The sequence below is a fragment of the Penaeus vannamei genome, chromosome 2 (assembly GCF_042767895.1).
Source record: "Penaeus vannamei isolate JL-2024 chromosome 2, ASM4276789v1, whole genome shotgun sequence".
NCBI lineage: Eukaryota > Metazoa > Arthropoda > Malacostraca > Decapoda > Penaeidae > Penaeus > Penaeus vannamei.
This window is the reverse complement of record NC_091550.1, coordinates 52309625-52332124: the sequence shown is the minus strand read 5'-3', so window position 1 is coordinate 52332124 and position 22500 is coordinate 52309625. Positions and strand designations below refer to the sequence as shown.

General features: G+C 35.7%; 3 protein-coding genes across 6 annotated transcripts in view; 2 read left to right on the top strand and 1 right to left on the bottom strand.

Annotated features, from left to right (window-relative positions):
• The window catches only part of LOC113824026 (armadillo repeat-containing protein 2), a 62703-nt gene extending 55624 nt beyond the window's left edge, over positions 1-7079 (top strand). For 2 of the 3 annotated variants that reach the window (XM_070135068.1, XM_070135058.1), the window contains exons 12-20: positions 451-647; positions 2347-2515; positions 3239-3379; positions 4087-4303; positions 4887-5000; positions 5317-5355; positions 5765-5897; positions 6297-6457; positions 6626-7079. In XM_070135068.1, coding sequence (XP_069991169.1) covers positions 451-647; positions 2347-2515; positions 3239-3379; positions 4087-4303; positions 4887-5000; positions 5317-5355; positions 5765-5897; positions 6297-6457; positions 6626-6789 — 1335 coding nt within the window. In that variant the 3' untranslated portion in view covers positions 6790-7079. The remainder of the gene's footprint in view (positions 1-450; positions 648-2346; positions 2516-3238; positions 3380-4086; positions 4304-4886; positions 5001-5316; positions 5356-5764; positions 5898-6296; positions 6458-6625) is intronic. The other variant, XM_070135062.1, reaches the window with a different exon arrangement.
• Positions 7080-10568: 3489 nt separating this feature from the next.
• The window catches only part of LOC113824034 (uncharacterized), a 19189-nt gene continuing 7257 nt past the window's right edge, over positions 10569-22500 (bottom strand). Inside the window, exons 1-7 of one of the 2 annotated variants that reach the window (XM_027376775.2) lie at positions 16280-16420; positions 14331-15081; positions 13927-14085; positions 13621-13774; positions 13320-13424; positions 12772-12961; positions 10569-11230 (exon numbers count right to left, since the gene is read on the bottom strand). In XM_027376775.2, coding sequence (XP_027232576.2) covers positions 11016-11230; positions 12772-12961; positions 13320-13424; positions 13621-13774; positions 13927-14085; positions 14331-15079 — 1572 coding nt within the window. In that variant the 5' untranslated portion in view covers positions 15080-15081; positions 16280-16420 and the 3' untranslated portion in view covers positions 10569-11015. Of the gene's footprint in view, positions 11231-12771; positions 12962-13319; positions 13425-13620; positions 13775-13926; positions 14086-14330; positions 15082-16279; positions 16421-22500 lie in introns of those variants that run through there. The other variant, XM_070135050.1, reaches the window with a different exon arrangement.
• LOC113824035 (piggyBac transposable element-derived protein 4) overlaps positions 16723-22500 on the top strand; it is a 6896-nt gene continuing 1118 nt past the window's right edge. Inside the window, exons 1-4 of the mRNA XM_027376777.2 lie at positions 16723-16826; positions 17668-17783; positions 20345-20848; positions 22053-22500. The exon at positions 22053-22500 is cut by the window's right edge and continues 1118 nt beyond it. Coding sequence (XP_027232578.1) covers positions 17770-17783; positions 20345-20848; positions 22053-22500 — 966 coding nt within the window. The 5' untranslated portion in view covers positions 16723-16826; positions 17668-17769. The remainder of the gene's footprint in view (positions 16827-17667; positions 17784-20344; positions 20849-22052) is intronic.

Genomic DNA, 22500 nt, shown 5'->3' with positions numbered 1-22500 from the left:
TTGTGTGAGGAAAAAGGGGCGGGAGGGAGGAGAGAGGGAGGGAGGGAGGGAGGGAGAGAGAGAGAGAGAGAGAGAGAGAGAGAGAGAGAGAGAGAGAGAGAGAGAGAGAGAGAGAGAGAGAGAGAGAGAGAGAGAGAGAGAGAAGAAAGAGTGAGTGAGTGAGCTGGAAAGAGAAAGAGAGAGAGAGAGTGAGATGGAGAGAGAGAGAGTGAGATGGAGAGAGAGAGAGAGAGAGACAGAGACAGAGACAGAGACAGAGACAGAGACAGAGCCAGACTGCCAAACAGAAAAAAGAATGGAGCGAGACAACACGATAAAGAACATAACAGAAATAATCAAAAACAAAATCAACACAGCCCAATAACCACCGACGCACGCATGAAATACCCTCTCTCCACGCAACACAGAATCCTAAGATAACGAATTCCTTAACCCTTTCCCTCCGAGCAGCAGCAGGAGAGCGGAAGTGTCCCCGAGCAGACACACTACGCCCTGGTGCAGCTGACAGGAACCCTTCGCCACGTGAGCAGCTGCGAGAGGACTTTCCCCCTCCTGCTGGTGACGGGGGCGGTGCCGCAGGTGTGCAATCTGCTTCAACATTTCTCCCACGATGCAGATGTGACCGCTAATGTGGTGAGAATTCTGAGGTATGTTGAACGGGGTTTGGAGATTATGTGTATGTTGTGTTCACTCTTATGTTTTGTATATGTGATGGTTCTTTCTACTACGATGAAAGAAGTAGAATCCTTGAGGTTAGGAGTGAAGCATAATCAAATCCCATGTGATACCTTTAAAAAATTCGAAACCACTATTTTTACAAAACACATTAACTTTATACTGAAAGCTGTTGATTTTAACCCTTCTTGACTTCAGCGGCACAATAACACCCACCAGTATTTTTGGTACAGTTTATTATAACCCATGAATACTCGCCCTATATTATGCGATGCCCAAGCAACCTGAATAATTTCCTTGTGTGTATTTTTCACAGCGAAATAACCTCACCCAGTCATTCATTTAAGGCATAATATAGGCCTACAGGTACTGAAAGTGCTGTAAAGTCCGGTGGGAGCCTGCCGAGCTTCTTTCCTGTTAGTTTAGGAGTGAGGCAACGCTGTGTCCTTGCATCAATACTGTTCAACACCTATATGGACTGGATAATGAGCAGAGCTATTGTTCAAAGTCATTCTGGAGCAACTCTGGGCAATATCAAGGTTACCGACCTTGACTTTGCTGTGATTTTGCCATTCTATCTGAGTTCTTGGAAACCTTAGTGGTGGCTCTGGATGCATTTAGTAATGAAGCGAAGCCCTTGGCTCTAAAGGTTTCCTGGACCAAGACCAAGATCCAGGACTTTGGGGACTTGTTAAGAGAACCTGTTCAGTTGGTACATGCTTGCGGCGAGGGCATTGAAGTCACAGAGAGCTTTACATACCTTGGTAGTGCAGTTCATAACCCTGGGCTGTCAGACCAGGAAGTCGGCAGACGGATTGGCCTGGCAGCAGGGGTCGTGAACTCTCTCGACAAGAGTATTTGGAGATGTCGGTACCTGTGCAAAGGACCAAGCTACGGGTTTTCAAGGCCCTGATAATGTCAGTTTTGCTATACGGTAGTGAAACCTCGACATTATCCTGTGCCTTGGAGTCTCGTCTTGATGTCTTCTGTAATAGGTCCTTGCGCCGGATCATGGGGTACTGTTGGCGGGACCATGTGTCCAACCAGCGGTTTCACCGTGAGATTGGCACAGGACCTGTTATCTGCACAATTCGTGATCGCAAACTCAGGCTATACGGCCACCTGGCTCGCATTCCTCAGGATGATCCTGCCCGTCAGGTTGTCTCTGTTCGAGACAGCCCTGGGTGGAGGAAGCCTGTGGGAGGACCTAGGATGTCGTGGCTTGAGCAGATCGACCAAACCTGTCGTGAATACATGACATCAGTGCAGTTGTACAAATCCCTTTACAACATGGCATCACTATTTGTCCAGAATACAAAAGTACATTTTATAGCATCCTATTAACTAGCGATTACCTTCCCACAGAACAATGCCCTAAACCCTTCACATCATACCAACCCACGAATACTTACTAACAATACAGTACTGCAAATTTCTTTACAGTATCCGATCAGTCCACGAATAAATGCCAATTACACGGCATTACAAATCCTTTCTATACCTGCCAGTATTACAGTGTTACAAATCCCTTCACAGCATCATATGAACCCACGAATAATTACTAACAATACAGGAGTACAGATTCCTTTACGGTATCCTATCAATCCACGAATACATTCCAGTAGTAAATTATCACGAATCCTTCCTATAGCAGTGCAAATCCCTTCACAGCATCATATCCACCCACGAGGAGTGCTGCGCCGCCGCCGCCGCCCACCCTGGCACCCTCCCGGCGACAGTGAACGCCCTCCGCCGCCATGCCTCCTCGCCCGCCATCGTGGTGCGACTGGCCTACGCCCTCGGGAACATGATGGCCAATTCAGACGACGCGCGCTGGCAGGTGTGGAAATCCTGGAATTCGTCTACTTTTTTTCTACTTCTTTCTTTCTTTCTTTCTTTCTTTCTTTCTTTCTTTCTTTCTTTCTTTCTTTCTTTCTTTCTTTCTTTCTTTCTTTCTTTCTTTCTTTCTTTCTTTCTTTCTTTCTTTTTTTCTTTCTTTTTCTTTCTTTCTTTCTTTCTTTCTTTCTTTCTTTCTTTCTTCCTTTTTTTTTTTTTTTTGAGGGAGGGAGGGAGGAACGAAACGGTGTAGATCTGATGGCCTTCTTTGTTTAAGTGTTTGTTTTTAATAGGGATGAGCGGGATTTATGGATGGAAATGAAACCTGGTGACTTATTTTCCTAATGTTCCTTTTCATTTTTGGTTATTTATTTTATAAATGGGGGCTCGAACAGGGGAAGTGAAGCAAATGTGATGGGTTTGTGCTCCCTTTTGAATGGCCAAGGAATACATGGAGGACAATTTTGTTGAAAAAATGAAAAAAAACGAAGGAAATTCAAAAGCGTGACAGCGGTTTCATAGAACAATATTGCGATGTTTTTTTTCTCTCCCTTTATTTCGATTTTTTCATTTATTAACATTTTTGTTGTTGTCTTTAAAGAAAGGACGGGAAGCATAGGGAAAAATCCGTCAGCGAAATTCAGCTTCACGACATTTATATTGTAAATAATTTAAAATCATCCTCCATTACTATACGTTTCATTCTTTTCTGTTCTCTTGCACACAGTTGTTTAGCGAAGACGGCTTCACGGAGACACTCCTCGAACTACTGACGGAGTACTTACGACGGGACCGACACCACCAGGCCGAAGAGATGGCCGACCCTCTCACGTCTGCCAGCGGCGCTCCTGAAGACGTCATGGTCAAGGTGAGGCCGGGACACTGACGTAGGCACGCGCGTACGGACACTCATGTATGTGGACTTTGAGATACATGTACGGTTGTGTACGTATTTGTACGCGGTTTGACAGATGCGTGGGTACAAACTCACATAGGTATGCCCACACGGACACACACACACTCACAAACGCACGGACACACACATCGTTATATTATTATCATGCAGTCAGGATAATACTACTTAAATAATTTTGAGAAATTCAATTTGGCATATATGTATAAATGCATAGCCAGATTGATAGATGGATGGATAGACAGAGATAGAGTGAGAGGATGATAGATAAATGTATAATGCACGTATAGATAAATAGGTTGACAGAAAGAAAGCTCATATATATATATATATATATATATATATATATATATATATATATATATATATATATATATATATATATATATATATATATATATATATATATATATATATATATATATATATATATATATATATATATACATATGCATGTATATGTATGTATGTGTGCCTATAGACAGACATAGATATATACATAGATACGTATAGATATAGAGAGGAATGTAGATTGGTAGACGGATTAAGTAGGTAGAATTGTAAATAGAGAGATAAGTGCGTAGAGAGCCACACATATAAGTAGACAATGATATATTAATAGATAAAACATTTCCCCAATGACACCCCACAAATCTTCACAGCTGATCCGTGTCCTGGCCAATGTCTCCGTCCACGCTCGAGTTGGCCCCGTCTTGGCCAGGTCGAGGACTTGCCTTTCCCTCCTCATCTCTGTCTTGAGACACAAAGCCGTGGACGAGAGCGAGGAGCTGGTGCTGTCCGCCTTGGCCACTCTGAACAACCTGACCTTCTACACGAGGGACCAACCTGTTTCGGCTCTTCATACACAACTCGCTGAGTGTAGGTTTTGGTTTTGAAGGAAGAAATGAAGCTGGTGCTTTTTGTGTGTTTTTTAGTCATGCTTTGTGGTTTTATTTGATGGTTTTCGGTGGGTTGTGGTGATAATGATAGTGGTGGTGGTCAAGGTCTATATAAGTACTTATATAGACCTTGGTGGTGGTGGTGGTGAGGATGCTGATAATGTTAATAATAAATGCAATTCTACTAATGGTGGTTAATGTTATCAAAATAATGACAGTGATGATAATTATATGGTAACAATACCATTGGTGATGGTAATGATGATAATGATATAATCTGGTGTAGATGATCATAGCAGTAGGAATATTGCAGTCATACTACAAATTTTGACAGGATAGAACTCAAAATCTTTGAACAAATATTCAAAGCTGTTTTCAACGAAAAGGAGGATACAGGAAAGTTTTCACTTTTCAACATATTTTTGTACTTTATATAATTACTCTCATAGCATCACAGAAGAAAATTGGCCAAATTGGATCTTCCTGACATTCTGTAAAAAAGGAAGAATGTTCAGCTGTTTGTTGCCATAATCTAATGCTATTAACTTGAATATCATTTCCAGGCTTGTGTGATATGTTGCCAATGGATCATGTTGAAGGTCTCGTGGAAACCATCAGAGTATTTGGCAATCTGACCCATTTCAGAGAGATTCGAGACATCGTTACTAAGAGGGCTGGTTAGTGTCATTTAAACCATTTTATACACATTGTGCATGTTCTTTCTTAAGTGGATATTGTATATTTTGTTTATGCGCTGGTTATGATATTGATATCAGCTTTTGTCTTTCCTTTAAGATCAGAAAAACGAGAGAGCAAAAAATAGTGCCTTATCATTTTCATCTTGCTTGTATGATTGTGTTGATTACTTCTTTTGAGTGAAAATGTGCATCTCAGAAAAGAAAGAAAGAAGAAAAAAAAGAATGGGACTAGGGGACAGATTCGTCAAATCTGTCCACTCATTTCTGTGACTTTCTTTTTCTTTAACCCTTTAAGACCCGGCGATGAAAGGAAGCCGCTTCTCGGGCTGTCATGGTAAGTTCTACGTGAAATCATAAATAAAAACAAATATCTCCCTTGACAGATATTATCACTGAGTATTAATGAATACCCTAATGAAAAGAGAGAGAAAGAAAAAAAAAAAAGAAAACCACTATCAGCTCGAATGTGGCAAGTAAAGTATGTATTTGATTGTGCCGTTTATATGTATAAGTAATATAGTTATGCATGAATGTCCGTGGCTTAAAGGGTTAATAAATCAAGTGAACATTAGAATAGATGACAGCATGCATCAGATAAATGAATCATTTTCTATTATCATTTACTATTTAGTTGATACACGCATATCTGCTGATAATGGTTCTTAAATTGTTGTTAATACCTATTGATAATGACAAATTTTAATTGATATACTTTAAGATAAATACCACATTATCTATTCCAGTGCTGGAGATCCTTATTGAGATGTTGGACTGTGATTCACGAGAACTGGTATATGTCTGTGCTGGTGTGCTAGTCAATCTAATGTCAGATGCATCCAGACGATCCATCTTCCAAGAGGAAAATGGAGTATTAAGGTATATTCATACAACATCTATGTAAATAATAAATACTAATCTACAATGTGCATGATTCATATACTGTACTGTCCACATTGATAGCTCACTAAGCAGTGATACTAATATAACTCAGGATACATATCAGATTCCAGCATAACCATTAAAAGTTTGTATTTTTAGATATCCATGAGAAACGTAAAACTGCCTTTAGGTAAATGTTACTGTGAAGTCAGTCAGAACTGACTAAATCACAGCAGGAATACTTTAATGTACTGATAACTGAGTGATTGACCCTTTGGACACTAGACTGGAACAAAATAATGTGTACATAAACAATTTACCAAAAAATACTATTGTTTGAGAAGCTTGATATCTGTACCCTATTTTTACTGTATTACAATGGATCATTATTTCCAGGATGATAGATGTACTGCAGTACTTTGGATATGGAGACTGGCAGCTATGTAGTCTTGCTTGCCAAGTACTTTGGAACTTCTGTGCCTCTGCAGCCGATGTTCAGTCAACACTTGGTGATAAGGAAACAGAAAAGCTGGTTTTTGTTCTAGAAGAATTTTTGGGTAAGGATTTTCCAAGGAACATTGTATATTACGATTCTGGTAAATGTGCTATCTTAAATCATTAGTTTTCATATCATCATTAAATGCAAAGCCAAATCAAAATATGAACACTCTTACAACTTAAGACAAATTATTTGTTTACTAAAAACTAATGACAATATCTTACAGATGATGATTCGTACTTCAACAATCCCGAAGTTTTTGGTGAATGTGACCCTGAGACAAAGGATGTTGTGTATCAACTGTGGGAAGATTTTGCACAAGTTGCCACAAAACTCCTTGATCGAATTGAGGAGAACACTTCTTCGTTACCCATAGTTTCACCCACTTAGCATGTAAACTAAAGTGTATGGCATTGTCGACTTATAAAGTGTGTGGTTATTCATGTTACTTACTTTATATAACCTATATACAGTGCTATAAATATAAATATTATACATCCTTAATAAAAAAAGATAAGTCTATTAAGAAAATATTGTTTCAATAATTTTCACTTTCTACACATACATATACTAATGATATAGTGAGATTCTTTGTATTAAATATTTTATATAATTATGAAGTTTAATGAGTCATGATACATTATTTATAGATATTATATATGCATATGGAAGCTTAACAAAACTTTTATTCTCCAAGTTAATGATATATATATATATATATATATATATATATATATATATATATATATATATATATATATATATATATATATATATATATATATATATATATATATATATCATGTGTTACTGAGAGAAGTCCAAAACTTATTATTATGATACTGATCATGTGTTTATTATTCATACAATGAAATTGTATATGCTAATACTGAATAAATCTTGTATAAATTATTATAATGATAAAATTATATGAAATAAAAGAACAAAAATATATATCCCCTACTTAGTAAAACATCTTAATATCCAACTTATGAATATCTTTTGTACATTAAGTATCAGTATAATGCTGTTACTCTGACTTGAACGTAGTCATGGGATGTTCAAATAATGAGGTTTTTATTTATCTAATAATTTTTTTGTGATGTTATTCCTGTGCATGTTGTACATAGTGTGTATTTTCAGCCAATGGAACAAACTGTATATAATATATAAGTAATCAAATTGAAACTAAGTAATAAGAAAAAGATGTATTTAGTTTTTGAAAAATAGGAAATCATATATTGCCTAGTAAATAAGAAATCTTAATATCACATACAGGAGTGTAGCATCTGCATAATCCCTTTTCTGTGAGGAAATTGCAAAAGTATCTCTTCATTATTTTATTAACTTCATTACCAGTCTGACTAACATTAATAGTGTAAGTCGAAATATAGGTAAAATTTCAGCAAGCTGTATATAGTTGTCATTATTAATCATGGAAATTTGAAAAAGAAATAAAATAACATAGAAAATATTGTCCTACATGAACCCACTGATGCCTGGTACATGCACTGTCCATAATAGTTTTGTTTTATTAATTTTAGTTACACATAGATAGCTTTCGAGTTAATTAATAGATCTGAACTGTTAAAACCATATCTTGATTTTATTTTTATTGAATTCCTAATACATTATTACTGTTAATGTTGTTGTTATTATTATTGCTAATATAACATTAAGAATGCTATTATTAATAAAAGTGACACTTTTGTTTTTAAAAATTCAAAGAAAAGAGTAAATAGGTGAGACAGATAGGCCTATACTCTGTCCAATCTTAGGAAAGAAAAAGCTGTAAACTAAAGCCAAACACTGGAGTACTCCAATCTGCCAAGCCTCTCTTGAGAAAAGAAATAAAAAGTGGTTCTGAAGGCAGCAAATTACAATTAAAAACAATAAAAGCATTGTACATTTGTAAACGTAAGTAGTGAGTGCCAGCTGATTAGAACAGAAGAGACTTGAAATCAGAGTACGTCAGAGTTCTCTGTATTTCTTTTTCTCAGATAGGATGCAATACAGTAACTGCCTCCTTGGCAAATAAGGAAATGTGGAGCCATTTATGTTTAAACACAGTTAATAAACAAGAATGAAAGTAGATAGGGTATGTATACATGCCATCCCAGTATCAGCAGGTGAAATGCAAGTTAATTTTACTTATGGTTTTTAGTACATGTATATGTTAATATACACAAGTTCATCGTAAGTTATAGGCCTTGTGATAACCATGGCAGCATAAGATTTAGTAGCATATGATATGAGCCAAATAACTTTGCTAGAGTTTCTCTTAAGTATAGAGAGAATGAAGAGAAATTAAATTAAATAACACATTAGTTAAACTTACTGTTGAGAGATGCGAGAACGAATATAAATCAATAATTATCAATATGAGCAACAAATGTACATGTGTCTGACGACACAGAAGTCATAACTCAGAGAAAATCTGAATAGTTTTTACCATATGTAATAAAAATTATGAGAGAATTTCTTCATAATGCTTCAGATTGTAATAAAGACTTAGTCCTCTATATCTACATGTATGCAGGACCACAAAGATACAATTTCCAAGATATTTTTCTGAATATACAACCTTCCATTAAATATTCTAAGTGAATGTTACAGGATGGATGACTATGTGCAAACATATATGCATTAACCTTTAATTAGGAGGTGTACATTACACCTCTTTTTATCTCTTGAATGTAAAAGAAAAAAAATATGAGAATTAATTCCTTTGCGTATGTACAGTCCTTAGATTTTGTAATTTAAAAAGTTGATTACTGAGTATAACCCACAAAATATACTATAATGTATAACCTGTTAGAGCATATAGATGTGCCTTAGCTAGAAGAGAATGTACACTCAGATGAATACAGAAATATTTATTTTATGAATTAAGCATCTTAATACGTGTTTTTCTTCATTACGTAATATCATTTGCAATCAGATTAACCATTTGTTTTATATTATGTGTGGTGTTTCTTTCATTATCATTTGCACTCACATTCTTATGCATTTTACTTTATAAAATAAAGACAGATGCAAAACAAATATATAAGGTCTATATGCCTGTATTACACTGAATAGTAACAAAATATGTATTTCTATACAAATCTTAAAAACTACAAATTCCACGAGAATATGTGTAATATGTAAATTTGCTAGTTGGGCAGTAAGATGTGATCGGGATATTAGTTTTGGTAGTAATATAATAAATGGTGCTTTAGATGGTTTGAAATGATTGTTGTAGTACATGTCTAGTCACAAGTCATTTACATACCACAGTCAATAATTTGTTCACTTATTGGCCAGCAGCTTGCTTGAGCTTTCTCTCAGTCAATGAAAAATGTGTTGAGAAAGATTGAACAGACAAATAAAAACTGATGGACAAGCAAACAGTGTATCAGAGAGAGAGAGAGAGAGAGAGAGAGTGTGTGTGTGTGTGTGTGTGTGTGTGTGTGTGTGTGTGTGTGTGTGTGTGTGTGTGTGTGTGTGTGTGTGTGTGTGTGTGTGTGTGTGTGTGTGTGTGTGTGTGTGTGTGTGTGTGTGTGTGTGTGTGTGTGTGTGTGTGTGTGTGTGTGTGTGTATATAAAAGGAATTATGAAAAAAAAGGTAGTTTCACAAGCACACTTGTATAATAAAAATGTCTAAAAATTGATCTTATTTGTTCGTTTAATTTCCTTTGAGCAAAATGCTGTCACAGTATTTTCTTTCTGAAAAATGAAAATAAATCTCATTCACACACATTATTTCTATTTTCTCTCTATGTAAAATCGTGTCAAAAATATTTTTCTTACCCAAAAATAGAAAGCATATGTAGGTTTGAAAACCTACTTAGTTGATCTAAAAATATATATTAATATCTCTTAACATTTACACAAAATTTTGAATCTCACCTTTTACCTGGCCTATGCACAAATGAAGCTCCAAACTTTCTTGTCTCATAATTTTTCCTGTCACATAATTTTACTAATTCACTTATCAGAGAGATTCATCAAGCATAATCAAAAATATATCTATTATCAAGTCGAATTTATCATTCTAAATCTGTGCATTTTTTCTCCCTTCAAAATTACATTTATTAAAACCATTAAATCATTAACATACAATTAATTTATTTTAGATCCTCGCAACATCACAACAAAAATTATAAAATAGGTGTAAAGAAATACATGATCTGTTAATCTTTTACTTATTATTCACTAACAAAAAACCATGCCAATGATCTAAGAAACAATGTCATATTTCTAATATTTGATTAAAAAATCAGATATTCAACTGCAAGTGATATATTTTTAAGAAGTGAATAGATTTATAATATCTTAACAAGTAAAGAGACCAAGGATTTTATTTTGAGCAGTATGTTAATTGATTCTGAAGAAACCAATACATACACTAAAGTAAACTTGTATTTTCTTAATAATAATAATAATAATAATAATAATAAAAGAGGATAATTACAGCAATAAAAATAATAAACAATTATAACTAATATACAATAATCATAAAAATAAAAAACATTTAGCATTATTCTTCAAACCTTATATTCACCAATATTGAAGTTAAAAATTATAATTAAAAAACAAATACATAAATAAATAAACATTACCTGCATATCATTGCTAGAATTTATATTCAAACTTAGGTGCTCTGGGCACTGACGGAGCTTCAGGAGGTGCCCGGCCATACTTTAACCTAAGGACAGTGAGTGGAGCAGGGCGTTTATGATGGTTTAGAAGGTTCAGGAACCTCTGCAGTTCATCAGGTTTCAGCCGCACTTTCATGGATTGCGCAAATCTGAGGGTCTCATCAGCTCCTGCGAGATCACCCAATTCACCTGGCAAGAGGTGACAAAAAATCAATAAACAGAAATAAAGAATCAATACAGTATTAGATATGAAAAAAGAAAACCATTCAGTTCACCATCTGATAATCATCTTTGTTGAAATTTCTCCTGTGTCTATGAAAATACTGATTTTGGCACTTCCAAATTTAATAAAGTTTTTATACTACAAAGATGACCATGTAAGATGGAATAATGCAATACCGCATTTTTATCCTGAACATTATAACCTCTCTGATCGGGATTCAATCCCTCTCCACCAATGCACGTGAATGCAAGACGGCCGCTCTACCACTCGTACAACGACCCAACAAAAGGAGTGAGCAACTAGGCGCTTATTAGCATCCATAGACATTACCTTACTACTCATACATGAGTACGGATAGCGAAGTTTCACACTCACTCCCCGTGGGCACTCAGTATTTATGGACAGAGCAGGACAAATCCCAAATCAGATAACCTGAGAAACTTTGCTAAAGAATTGGGCATAGGCCTATAAGGATTGCATGGTCATCTTTGAACATTATAACCTCTCCGATCAGGATTCGATCCCTCGCCGCCAATGCCTATGCCCAATTCTTTAGCAAAGTTTCTGTATTATCATACATGGAAAAATAATAAGTTCAACACCATTACAAAAAAAAAATCTTTACTGAAATTTTATCTAAAAATAGCTATATTCACTGCATTTGGATGAAAACATGATAAAATTAATATTAAAAAGTACATTTTCATGTATGAGCCGTTTAATATATAAATTTGGGTTCCATGGTTGGGAACTAGGTAATGCAGTTGCCTGGTTGATAGTCAAGAACATAAAGCACAAAGCTGACATGCAAGCTGCAATAAAAGCTGGTTGGAAGTAAAGCACACCAATGACCAATGCCTAACTTGGAATGCGAAGGAATCAGTTTAGTCTTTCTGCTTGCTTATTTACTGTTTAGAGGTTCCAGTAAAACAATGCCACTATGGCTACTTCTCTTTCTCTATCTTTTGAGAATTCTTCCAAAACTTTTATGAAAATAACATTCAGCAGAATATATGGTTGATTTTGATCCAATTAAAACTAGTTTCAGGGCCTGTTCCTATTAAATTATCTCTAGTAACTTTGGATATCTACTATAAGATAAATTATATAAACTTTATATGCTTTATACATATGATAATAACTAATCTAATCAAAATGCTTTACCCTAGTGAATAATTAAAATTCATGGTTTCTGAAATATAAATAGCACAGATTTTTAAAGCTATTTAGGTACCCCTTTAATTCCTTTACTAAGAATGCACATGATCATGAACATACACAAAAGCCTTCTACATATTACTTTGTAGATTCTGTAAACTGAAAAAATTATACACAAAATGAAAAGAATAGGATCTCCTTTTCAGAAGCATAATTGCTAAGGCAGCCATAAGTGCAAGCCATAGCACATGTTGGTTAAATAGCTTCTTTTTCCTACTCCTTGAAATTTTAGGGGTTTCAGAAGCTAAGGGCTATAAACTGTTACCAAACTAAGAGCAAACTAACTTACACTGATGTTGTAACAAGGCACTTGTTGCAGGAGCATAAAATTCGGAAATATCGTGATTGAGTACCAGCTCCAGTACCCTGTGCAAAAGATCTTTATCTCCTCTTGAAGATGCTTCATCTATTACACTTGTTAATTTTCTATGTAAATGTCCAGTCAAATCTGGATGCTGCTCTAGCAAATTATTTGCCATCTGTAAAAACAATATGCAGATATAAACATTAATATTCTTTGTAACTGTTCAATCAAATTTATAAGCTCTCCAATGCAGACATTCAAAATATACAAAATTATATGAACATTAACATAATCCTAATACTCAAAGAAGAAATATATCCACATATATAGTCTTTCAACAAAAAGAAAAATCTATCTGCAGCATTATAATGCATGGATACAAACATTACACATGAAGTTAATTAAAGACCAGCTTGCCATAACTCAGGGGAAAACTTGAATATGTGATATTGTATTATTAACCAGAAGACATTACAGTGTTGAAAGTTAGTTTCAAAATCTTAGAGAACAGGAATCAAGGTCCTAGAACTTACCACAAGATGACGATGTCTTGGGCTGCAGAATCCTGCTCGCCATAAGGCCAAAGCTGGTCCTAGCTGACTTTGTTCTTTTGCTAAATGTGTGACAAAAGAGAAAGCCTGAAAAATATCACCATTAATATTCACACAACTTCTTTAAAAAATCCTAAAATCTCCTCTATACTATTTTCAAATAAAAACCTACATAAAAAATAGCTATATGAACAACAATTAATACAGAATAATTATTCAAATCTATGATATAGCAAATATTGTTGCCAGTGAAAGGAGAAAGAAAAAGTTTTATCAAATTTACCAATTTTTCCTGGTTTTCATCACCCACTTCTATCACCCTTGAAAGTATAAATGCAGCTGTATCTTTTGCCTTCTTGATACGTTTAGGATGATCGACAAATAGTTTATAAAGAACGTCTAAGCATTCTTTCAGTTTCCCTTCACGATACAAGGCACTGTAAGACAAGAGCCAAATTTAATTCTATCAAATAAACAGTAATAATGCATATTATAAAAGAACATTTTGTATCAGGATGTGAATTCCAGTATAATAGATGCAAACTTTAAAAGAGAAAGGATTTGTAAACAGAACAAGAGCTGACACTACCTTGCAAAATAGGTATCAAAATACATGTGATATTTGTACTGTCTGGAATACCTATCTCGAGTCATATCTTTAATTCTCTTCACATCGTCCAAATCACCTTCAGTAGAGGCCCATGCACATAATTGTCTAAATATAGCAAAAGATGGATACTGCTCATTTCTGCAATATAAAAGCAATGTGTCATAAATGAAAAAAATTACCATAAAACTGTTTATGAAGATCTAAAAATGTATATAACACAAATATATTGGCTAAGAAATTCTACTGTAATAATTGTGTCATTATAATAGAAAAAAGGAACCGAAATTGAGAAGTCTTGACATTTCCTTACACCATCAAATAATATTAATCTATACATTCTTCTATATCTACAGTCCTCACAGAATGCAGTCTAATGATCTTACCTTACATATTCTTCGACTACAGACAGAGCTTTTTTCATTTCTTCAAGAGATATCATTTCAAGCAGAAAGGATTCTTCAACTTTGCTGATACTCTTGGGTTTATTTTGAGGTGCCGGTACTTGAACATATATCTCTTTAAGTCTGTTCCGCAATTCTAATGGATCTTGTTTTAGTAGGTCTAGCTTGTGCCCGTGGACCACTGTAGAATCAGGAGGTTGATCCTCAGCTTTAATGCTTTTCTTTTTCCTAAAATCATAATCTCCTGCTGAAGACTGATTACTGACAATTCTTGAATAATTCTTCCCTGTTGAAGCATGACTACTTACAAGATCTAAACAAGCTTCATTTTGGACATCTTGCTTTTCAATTTTCTTATCAATAAATGGTATCTGTTGATGTTCGGGCCCCCTGTTATTACTGTCTGATGAATTATTTGCGTTAATGTTTCCTGCTTTTATGTAATTATTGACTTTTATATGTTTTGTCCCTTTTGCAATGTGCTTCCATTTATTTGCTTTTTTATATGTTTTTGCAGTTCTTAAATTATAAACAAAATCATCAAGTTTGTCTTTTTCCTGTGCTCTGTCATGGTTATTAGTTGTTTGGCTATAGCGTCTAGTGCTTCTTTCCAACTCTCCATTAACTTTTGCAGTAATAATGAGTTGAGAAGTTGCTGGAATTCCATGCCTGCACAAGCTACATAAGCGCTGTACATACATTAGGACATAAGCTTGTTTCACTGTCTGCATTCCTGGAAAGTAGAACATAAAACAGATCTGTAAGCCTATTATATAACACATATTGCTTATCATTACATATTGCTACATACCTAAGCAGATACATTTCAACAGATCTGAGTTAGGTTACAAAATAAACATACTTTGTATTATAAAGGCATTGGTATAAAAATTGTGAATGTTCACTTTAGGTCTGATTGTTTTGTGGATAATAAAGGACTAGGCTAGCCCCAAGTTGAGAAGTTATGAGTATGGCATACTATTGTGGCACAGAATATAGTGCCAAGCTTCATAAGGATTTGGATATAACATCACCAATAAAGATACAATAAATGTAATGAGATCATCTTGAAAAAAACAAAAATAAACACAGTAAGCTACGGAAATAATATGCATTAAGTAAGGGTGAAACTATAACTGCATATCAAAGTCCAAAGATAAACATTAGGTGATACTGTGACCTCATCAGTTTATGTTCTAGCAATGGTCAAGACATCTCTATCATGTAGATTCTGGCAAAATAGGAGTTCTTGTCCAATCTTATTGCCAATCAAAATCAGGAAAAAGTCCATAAACTCTACCTTATCAAAATATACCCTATGTGGTGGAAGACTCTTGACCTTTGACAGAATGAAAAAATAAAGCAAAGTTTGATCCAAGAATTTTCTAAAGAAATAGTCACATATATTTTTGAGCCATATTCATTATCAATCATATACCACGAAATATTGTAGTTGTGCTTCTTCTGCGAAGAAAATGAGTGCTAGATTCGTTCAAAACATGACAGGAGGTATCAGAAAAATATTTTATACACCCGAAAATAGGAATGGGGTTGCATTTCCAAAATTACCCTATATTCGTTGCTTAATCTTAATCACAATCCTTACTTCATATACTTTTTATCCCAGTCTCCACTTATTCCCTTCATATTCCTAACGTTAACGAAATCTATCAATTTGAAATCATTTTATTACCAATCTCAAAAACCGGCAACCCATTTTTTCTGAGGTAATTCATAATATTCTCGCTTGTCATAAGATGACATGCAAAACCAACGAATCATTAATATTAGAAATTCAATTATCTGTGAGACTATTCCCTATCAGAACTACAGTTATGGTTCTAAATCAATATAAAAAGGACATAAACAACCAAAATGGCCATTAACTCAAAAGTTTATCTGTCCGAGCTGCAACACACGTTTCATTTTACCTTTCTATCTTTGTTAATCACTAATATATGTTAAAGAAATCGTCTATATCAGTTTTGAATCCATAACGTTCTTAATCAGGAGAGTAATTCGTCTCTCTGGATGAGTCTCCGAGATGTCCGCCGTGGAAGGTCTGTTTGTTTACAAAAATCAGCTGATAGGTACACGCGGGGAAGGCGTTCACCTTGAGCGCTTTGGGACCCTGCAGATATGCCCAAGTGAACGCAGAAATATATAAAGGTAATGTTATATCCAGGTTAGAAAAACACTCAACTCATGTAATCTATCAATAGACTAAAAAAAGAAAGCTTTAAGAACATTATAATTAGATTTTAATTTCAAAGTATAAACTTTCTGAATCTTTATATGACAATGACTTTAAAATTGCGTGAAAAATTTATCCTATTCCTCGATAGCAACACCCTGAAATAAACACCCTACCCCCATACCCCGCGATCTCCTACAAGAGAGTCCTCGCAGAATATACACTGATGATGCAAGTATAGTTGGATTGACACCTTTACTTCAGTTGCCTGTAGAATTCGAAGGGTATTTGAAGCCATTTATATGCATGTATTTGTAGTGGCACAAATTCATATATTCATGATATAATGCTACCGTATAGGTGTATACATAGGTAATTTTCTATCATGAATCTAATTCTAATTTTTCACTTAATTGTCTGACTCATTAAGCTTAGTATGGCACTGGGGAATCCTGTCGAGTGGGTTAAATGATGTTTATCAGGAGTAGGGTATTTCTTTATAATGTATTTCCATATGCATGATGTCTAATATCTAATGCTGGGCAGAACTCCAAGTCTTGATCCTCCAGACAAGTTGTCCAGGACCAGCAGGACAAGTAAGCCGCGTCCGGAACCTCCAAGACCCTTTCTGCCCAGAATGCAATGCGCTCGAATGTTAACATTCACTTTTTTATCATATTGGTGTCTTAATTTACACGCTGCATAGGTTTCGTAACTTTGATGTATATTTAACTTGCCTGCAACTGACAAACACAAAAATATCCTTTGATAACAGCAGTAAAGGGCCATGAAATTACACACCAATATCTTGTGGTTACCTGCAGCTGTCAGCGTTTACATACAAAAGCTATTGTGACGTCATCTTGTCCTGCTCGCCCAGGTTCGCAGGAGGCCGATATGGGCAACTTGTCCAGGATAAGATATTAGAGGTTCCAAACGGTCAGAACGTCTCATCCAACTGGTCTGGACAAGCAGGACAAGCAGTTCCAAGCGCAACATAATATCTGATATTTCGATTTTAAGGATTTTGTTCCTCAAACTGAGTCATCGTTTACGAGACTTTATGTCACCACTTTCACACTGACAGCACCACTGAGAGTAACAACAGCACTCTACCATTGCCAGAACAACTCCACCAGCCCCAGTACCTGACCTCAACACACACTTCCAGGACCACCTTAGAGGCCTCTGTGGCAGCTTTCTACTTTGTGATAGCCAGCGCTTGTGATGGTGATGATGAGGTACGTTCACAGTGGGAAAAGATCTCATTTCATTTTCAGTTCCATTTTTGAGAAGCTGGAATTATTAAAATGATTTTCTTTTTTTGATTTATCAAGAAATATTTTTTATATATATACATTTTTTCTTTCTCTTTTTTCTTTCTTTTTTTTTTCCATATGTTGAGAAGTTATAAGAATAGATTGTTGTCACTGAAATGCTGGAAGGAAACTGGGTAGAAGTTACTTATAGCAACGTGCATAGATAGAGGGAACTGGACACCGCCATCTTTTAGAGCAGAAAAAATAGAATAGGATACAACACTGTTTAAGCTACAGCGGCCTCATAGTCATGGCTAAATGACTAAAATATACCTCACTATTTCTGCTCAGATTCTAAGTCCTGCTTCTTGTTTACCTTGCCAGGAATGGCACAATACTTACCACGTAACTCAATACCGAGATGTCCAAAGTAGTTATTATGCACTTGTCAAAATGATATTTGGCCAATTATTAGTGCTGCTGTTACACATTTATGCTTTTAAAGTCTTTTATTAATGCTATTATACTTCATTTACGTGTTTTAACATTTATCTATACATTTATTAAGAATTATCTGCACATCATGCATCTCATACTTTCATTAGCCAGCCCCCTGGTTTGACAGCTCACCGGCCATTCAGTGATAGAACACCGGTGAGAAATATTGCATTTCCAGTGTTGTGTTGACTCCGGGTTATTCTTAAGATTACATAAAGTGGCAACAAAGAAGAAATAGACTTCAGTAACTATCCGTTTAATATTTCGACCCATCAAGAGCTCCAACTACCAAAAAAAGTGATTAAAATCAAAGCAATCCAGGCAGTAGAAAGAAGCAAACGAAAGTTTGAAGTTTCCAGATATAAAGTTGTTTGGTTTATTTTTTTACGTTGTGAACGTAGCTCTATCTTGTCGTATATACTGAGGTGAAGGGAATGTTTCCTGGGGGTGGTGGGGGCAGAGCCCCCCGTCAACCCTCCCCTTAGTCACGGCAACTTAAATTGTTTGATTATGTTTTTAGGGGGGTATGGAATGTGAATTCTAGCAGATTTTGCCAAAAGAAGGGTTAGGTTCCCGTAGAGTTTCATTACCCGTTTTGAAGTGTTTTTTGTACTAGTTTTATGCATTTTTGTTTGCTATTATTCTTATGTAAGCCTGTTTTACCCATAATTTCCCTGATATACTTCATGTCCTCTCCTGTTATCAGGTTTATCAAGATTGTCGTTGGAGAAATAGTACTCCATTTCCTGCAAAATTTCTTCTTCTTCTTTTTTTCTTCTTTTTTTTTCCAACTTAATCTCTGGGAGGGGTTGTCGCTGTTGGTGACAATTACCGTAAACTGGATATTATTGGTGTACATGAAAGACATATAGTCAGTTATGATATAAATCATGCACAGAATAAGAGCAGTGTTTAGTAACATTCACTTAGTAAACAAACTGTATAAAAAAAATTCATAAATGTATGTATAAGAGATATTATTGAATTTCTACATCATTCATTGGAACATTTTTTGAAACTTAACACTGTCAGCTCTGCCAGTGAAGTTTTCACTTGAAACTGAACCTCATAAAACCAAATATTAAATCACTGAATAACTGTTATTTTTTAGAAAATGTCCAAAGTATTTAACATAGCAAATTAATGAGAGCATTCATTACCTGATTTAAAGACAGACATCCCACCAGTGGGACACCCAAATCATTTCCAGGTGTCTCATATGTGAGATGCTGTTGTTCTGAGTCATCTGCTGGGCATCTCACACATACATAATGCATGGACCTCTTTAACAACTGCCATGTCTACGTGGATATTTCCAAGACAATTTCTTATTGCACACGTAATCACAAGTTATGTCATAAGGCCATATGAAGAGTAGGGGAATTATGAGGAGAGAAATACAGATAGAAAATCAAAATGAAAAGGAAAACAAAAGCTGTGACTAAGGACAGAGGAAGAGAGATAGATAGATAGTCAAACAGACACAGACGTAGACATAGAGTCAGGCATGTAGGCAGAGACTGATAGGTAGATAAATAGAGAGGCAGGCAGGTAGACAGATAGCTAGATAAATAGATAGATAAATATATGACAGATAGTCAGGTAGATAGGCAGATTAAGTGATATCATGAAGAGTTATGTCACAAATTGATGTAATGAAGAGTTACATCACAAAGTAACTTCATGGATAGGTATGTCATGAAGTGATATCATTAAGCGGAGGAACTGACATCATAAAACTGAGGAAGTGATATCATTACAATCACCATATTTACTTTCAAGACATCATAAAAAAATGTCACTTTACAGCCACCATCTTACTTCCACATAGCAGTAAATGACGTGACATAAGGAATTGATGTCAGGATATTAGGCAATGATGTGATTTGTCATTTTATGTAACATGTGACCCAGGTTGCTTTAATCTTGCTGGCTACTGTTAGTTCTATGTTCCTTGTCAGTTCAAAGCACAGGAATTTTCCCTTATATATAGAAGTGCTTGTACCTCACTCATTACTTACTTTCACAATGCCTCCCTTTGCCAGCATTCAAAGACGCAGCTCCTCCTCCTCTGAGGGAGATGAACCCCAACCATCGACTTCAGGGGAACCTCCTGCCAAGGTTCTTCGGCGCCATCCACCACACAGATCTTGGCAGTCCTCACGGGTTCCCACCTTCTTTGACTTTTCCTCTGACGATAGTGATGATGAGCGGGATCATGAGTGGTTGCCCAGTACTTTAGAAGATGCTTTCGACCCATGCTTTGATATATCCAGTTCAGAAGACGAACTGGATTCCGTCTCGCAGGCCACCACCACACATGACATTGATGAGCCACTCTCCAATGTGGCAGCCAAAATGATAAAGAGGAATGTTCCAGGGACCAGGAGATTTGCCTGGAAACGGAAAGACAACATCCCCAACCTTTTCAGCTTCCAAGGCAGTCCTGGGGTCAAAGTCAAATTGGATGTGTCAAGCACGCCCTTGGAGATCTTCAGCTGGTTCTTCACCGATGACCTCCTTGATCTAATTGTCAAGGAGACCAACTGGTAAGTTTTATTATTATTGAATTTGTGTTCTTTGCACTTGTATACAGATTGAGGAAATATCTCTTGCATTAAGGGGACCATCTGGTAATTTTTTGGCAAAAAATTGCCCATCTTGCTGAATTGGATTTCAAGGCCTCTAAATCTGCCATGAAAATTTCAAGGGCCAGCCACTAATTTTCAGGTGGTAGCAGCCACTTCCGATGTCTACCGAATTATGATTTTTTCACCTTACCTTAGAAAATCAACTGTTGAGACATAAAGATTAGATGTTATAAAAATATGAGATTATTTTCTGAAAGCTTATAAAATTTCACATATGAGACCTACCTTTATTTTTCCAGATTAATCTATAAAATCTGTGAACCATGCAAAAAAACAATAACAAAGAATTTTTGTATACAGCTATATAAAAATGTTATGCCACTGATATGGAGTATTTTCTGTTCTTTATGTTTTGATCATATTGTGTCAGTTTCATCCTTGAACAAAATGTTTTGAATATGGTTGTAGGTTTGCCAAATGATCTGGATTACCACCAAAATGTCATGGCATCTAAGTTAGGCTAAGAGACACACCTTTGGTAAAAATCTCGATAAAATCTGTTCATAACTTTTTGAATTATACAAACATAAACCAACAACAAACAAACATAAGTAACAATATATATAAACATAATGTCATGGAATACATGGAAATGGTGCCCTTTATGGTGTTCTAAAAGTTGCCAATGTGAAATATTCACACAAAAAAGTAGGTCAAATTCTAAATATGTGCATCCACCATGCAATACCACACACAATTTTAGTCTGAAGTAAATGTTTTATGCCACATTTTGTAGCTGAATAATAAATCTAGTGCTTGTTGCATTTAGTTTTTGTATTATTTTCCTCTGCTTCTTGTAAAAATATATATGTAAAAGAAAGTGTTGCAACAAACACTAGATTTAGGATGAATCTGTTCAAAAATCACATCAGAATGCCTGTGTATTTATTCTGGATTTGATATGATTTTTGAAACTGTCAATTTTTAAAATAGGAACTTGGTATTTTTTCTGTCTTGAGACTTTGAGATCAGGCTAAGGTCTTAATGAAAGGGTACAAGTTTCATCAAAATCGGCAAGAAAAGTAAAGACATTGAAAAAAAAATAGCCAATCATCTTGAGTAATCAAAATATATTACTTGCTTTTCTTTTCCTTTCCCACAGGTATGCAGCTGCCCACCCTCCTTGTACCTCACCTAAGATGAGGAAGTGGATGCCCACATCCAGGGAGGAGCTCCAGGCATACTTTGGAATTCGGGTGATAATGGGGTTGGCAGGTCGCCCTAGTTATTATGACTATTGGTCGTCCAGTCCCGTCCTACGTCATGAACTCGTTGCTGAAGTCATGACCAGGGATCGCTTTGACCAGTTAACAGCTTGCCTCCATTTTGCCCATGTTGAGGAAGGAGCTCCACTCCCAGAGGACAGGATGTGGAAGCTCCGACCAGTTGTGAATGCCCTCAGCAACTCATTCCGATCGACATTCATGCCGGGGCAGGAAATTACCATTGACGAGTCGTTGTGGAAGTTCCATGAGAAACTAGATATCAATACCTGCAACACAAGCAAGAGGGCAACCTTTGGGTTGAAGGTCTGTAAACTCTGTGCCACT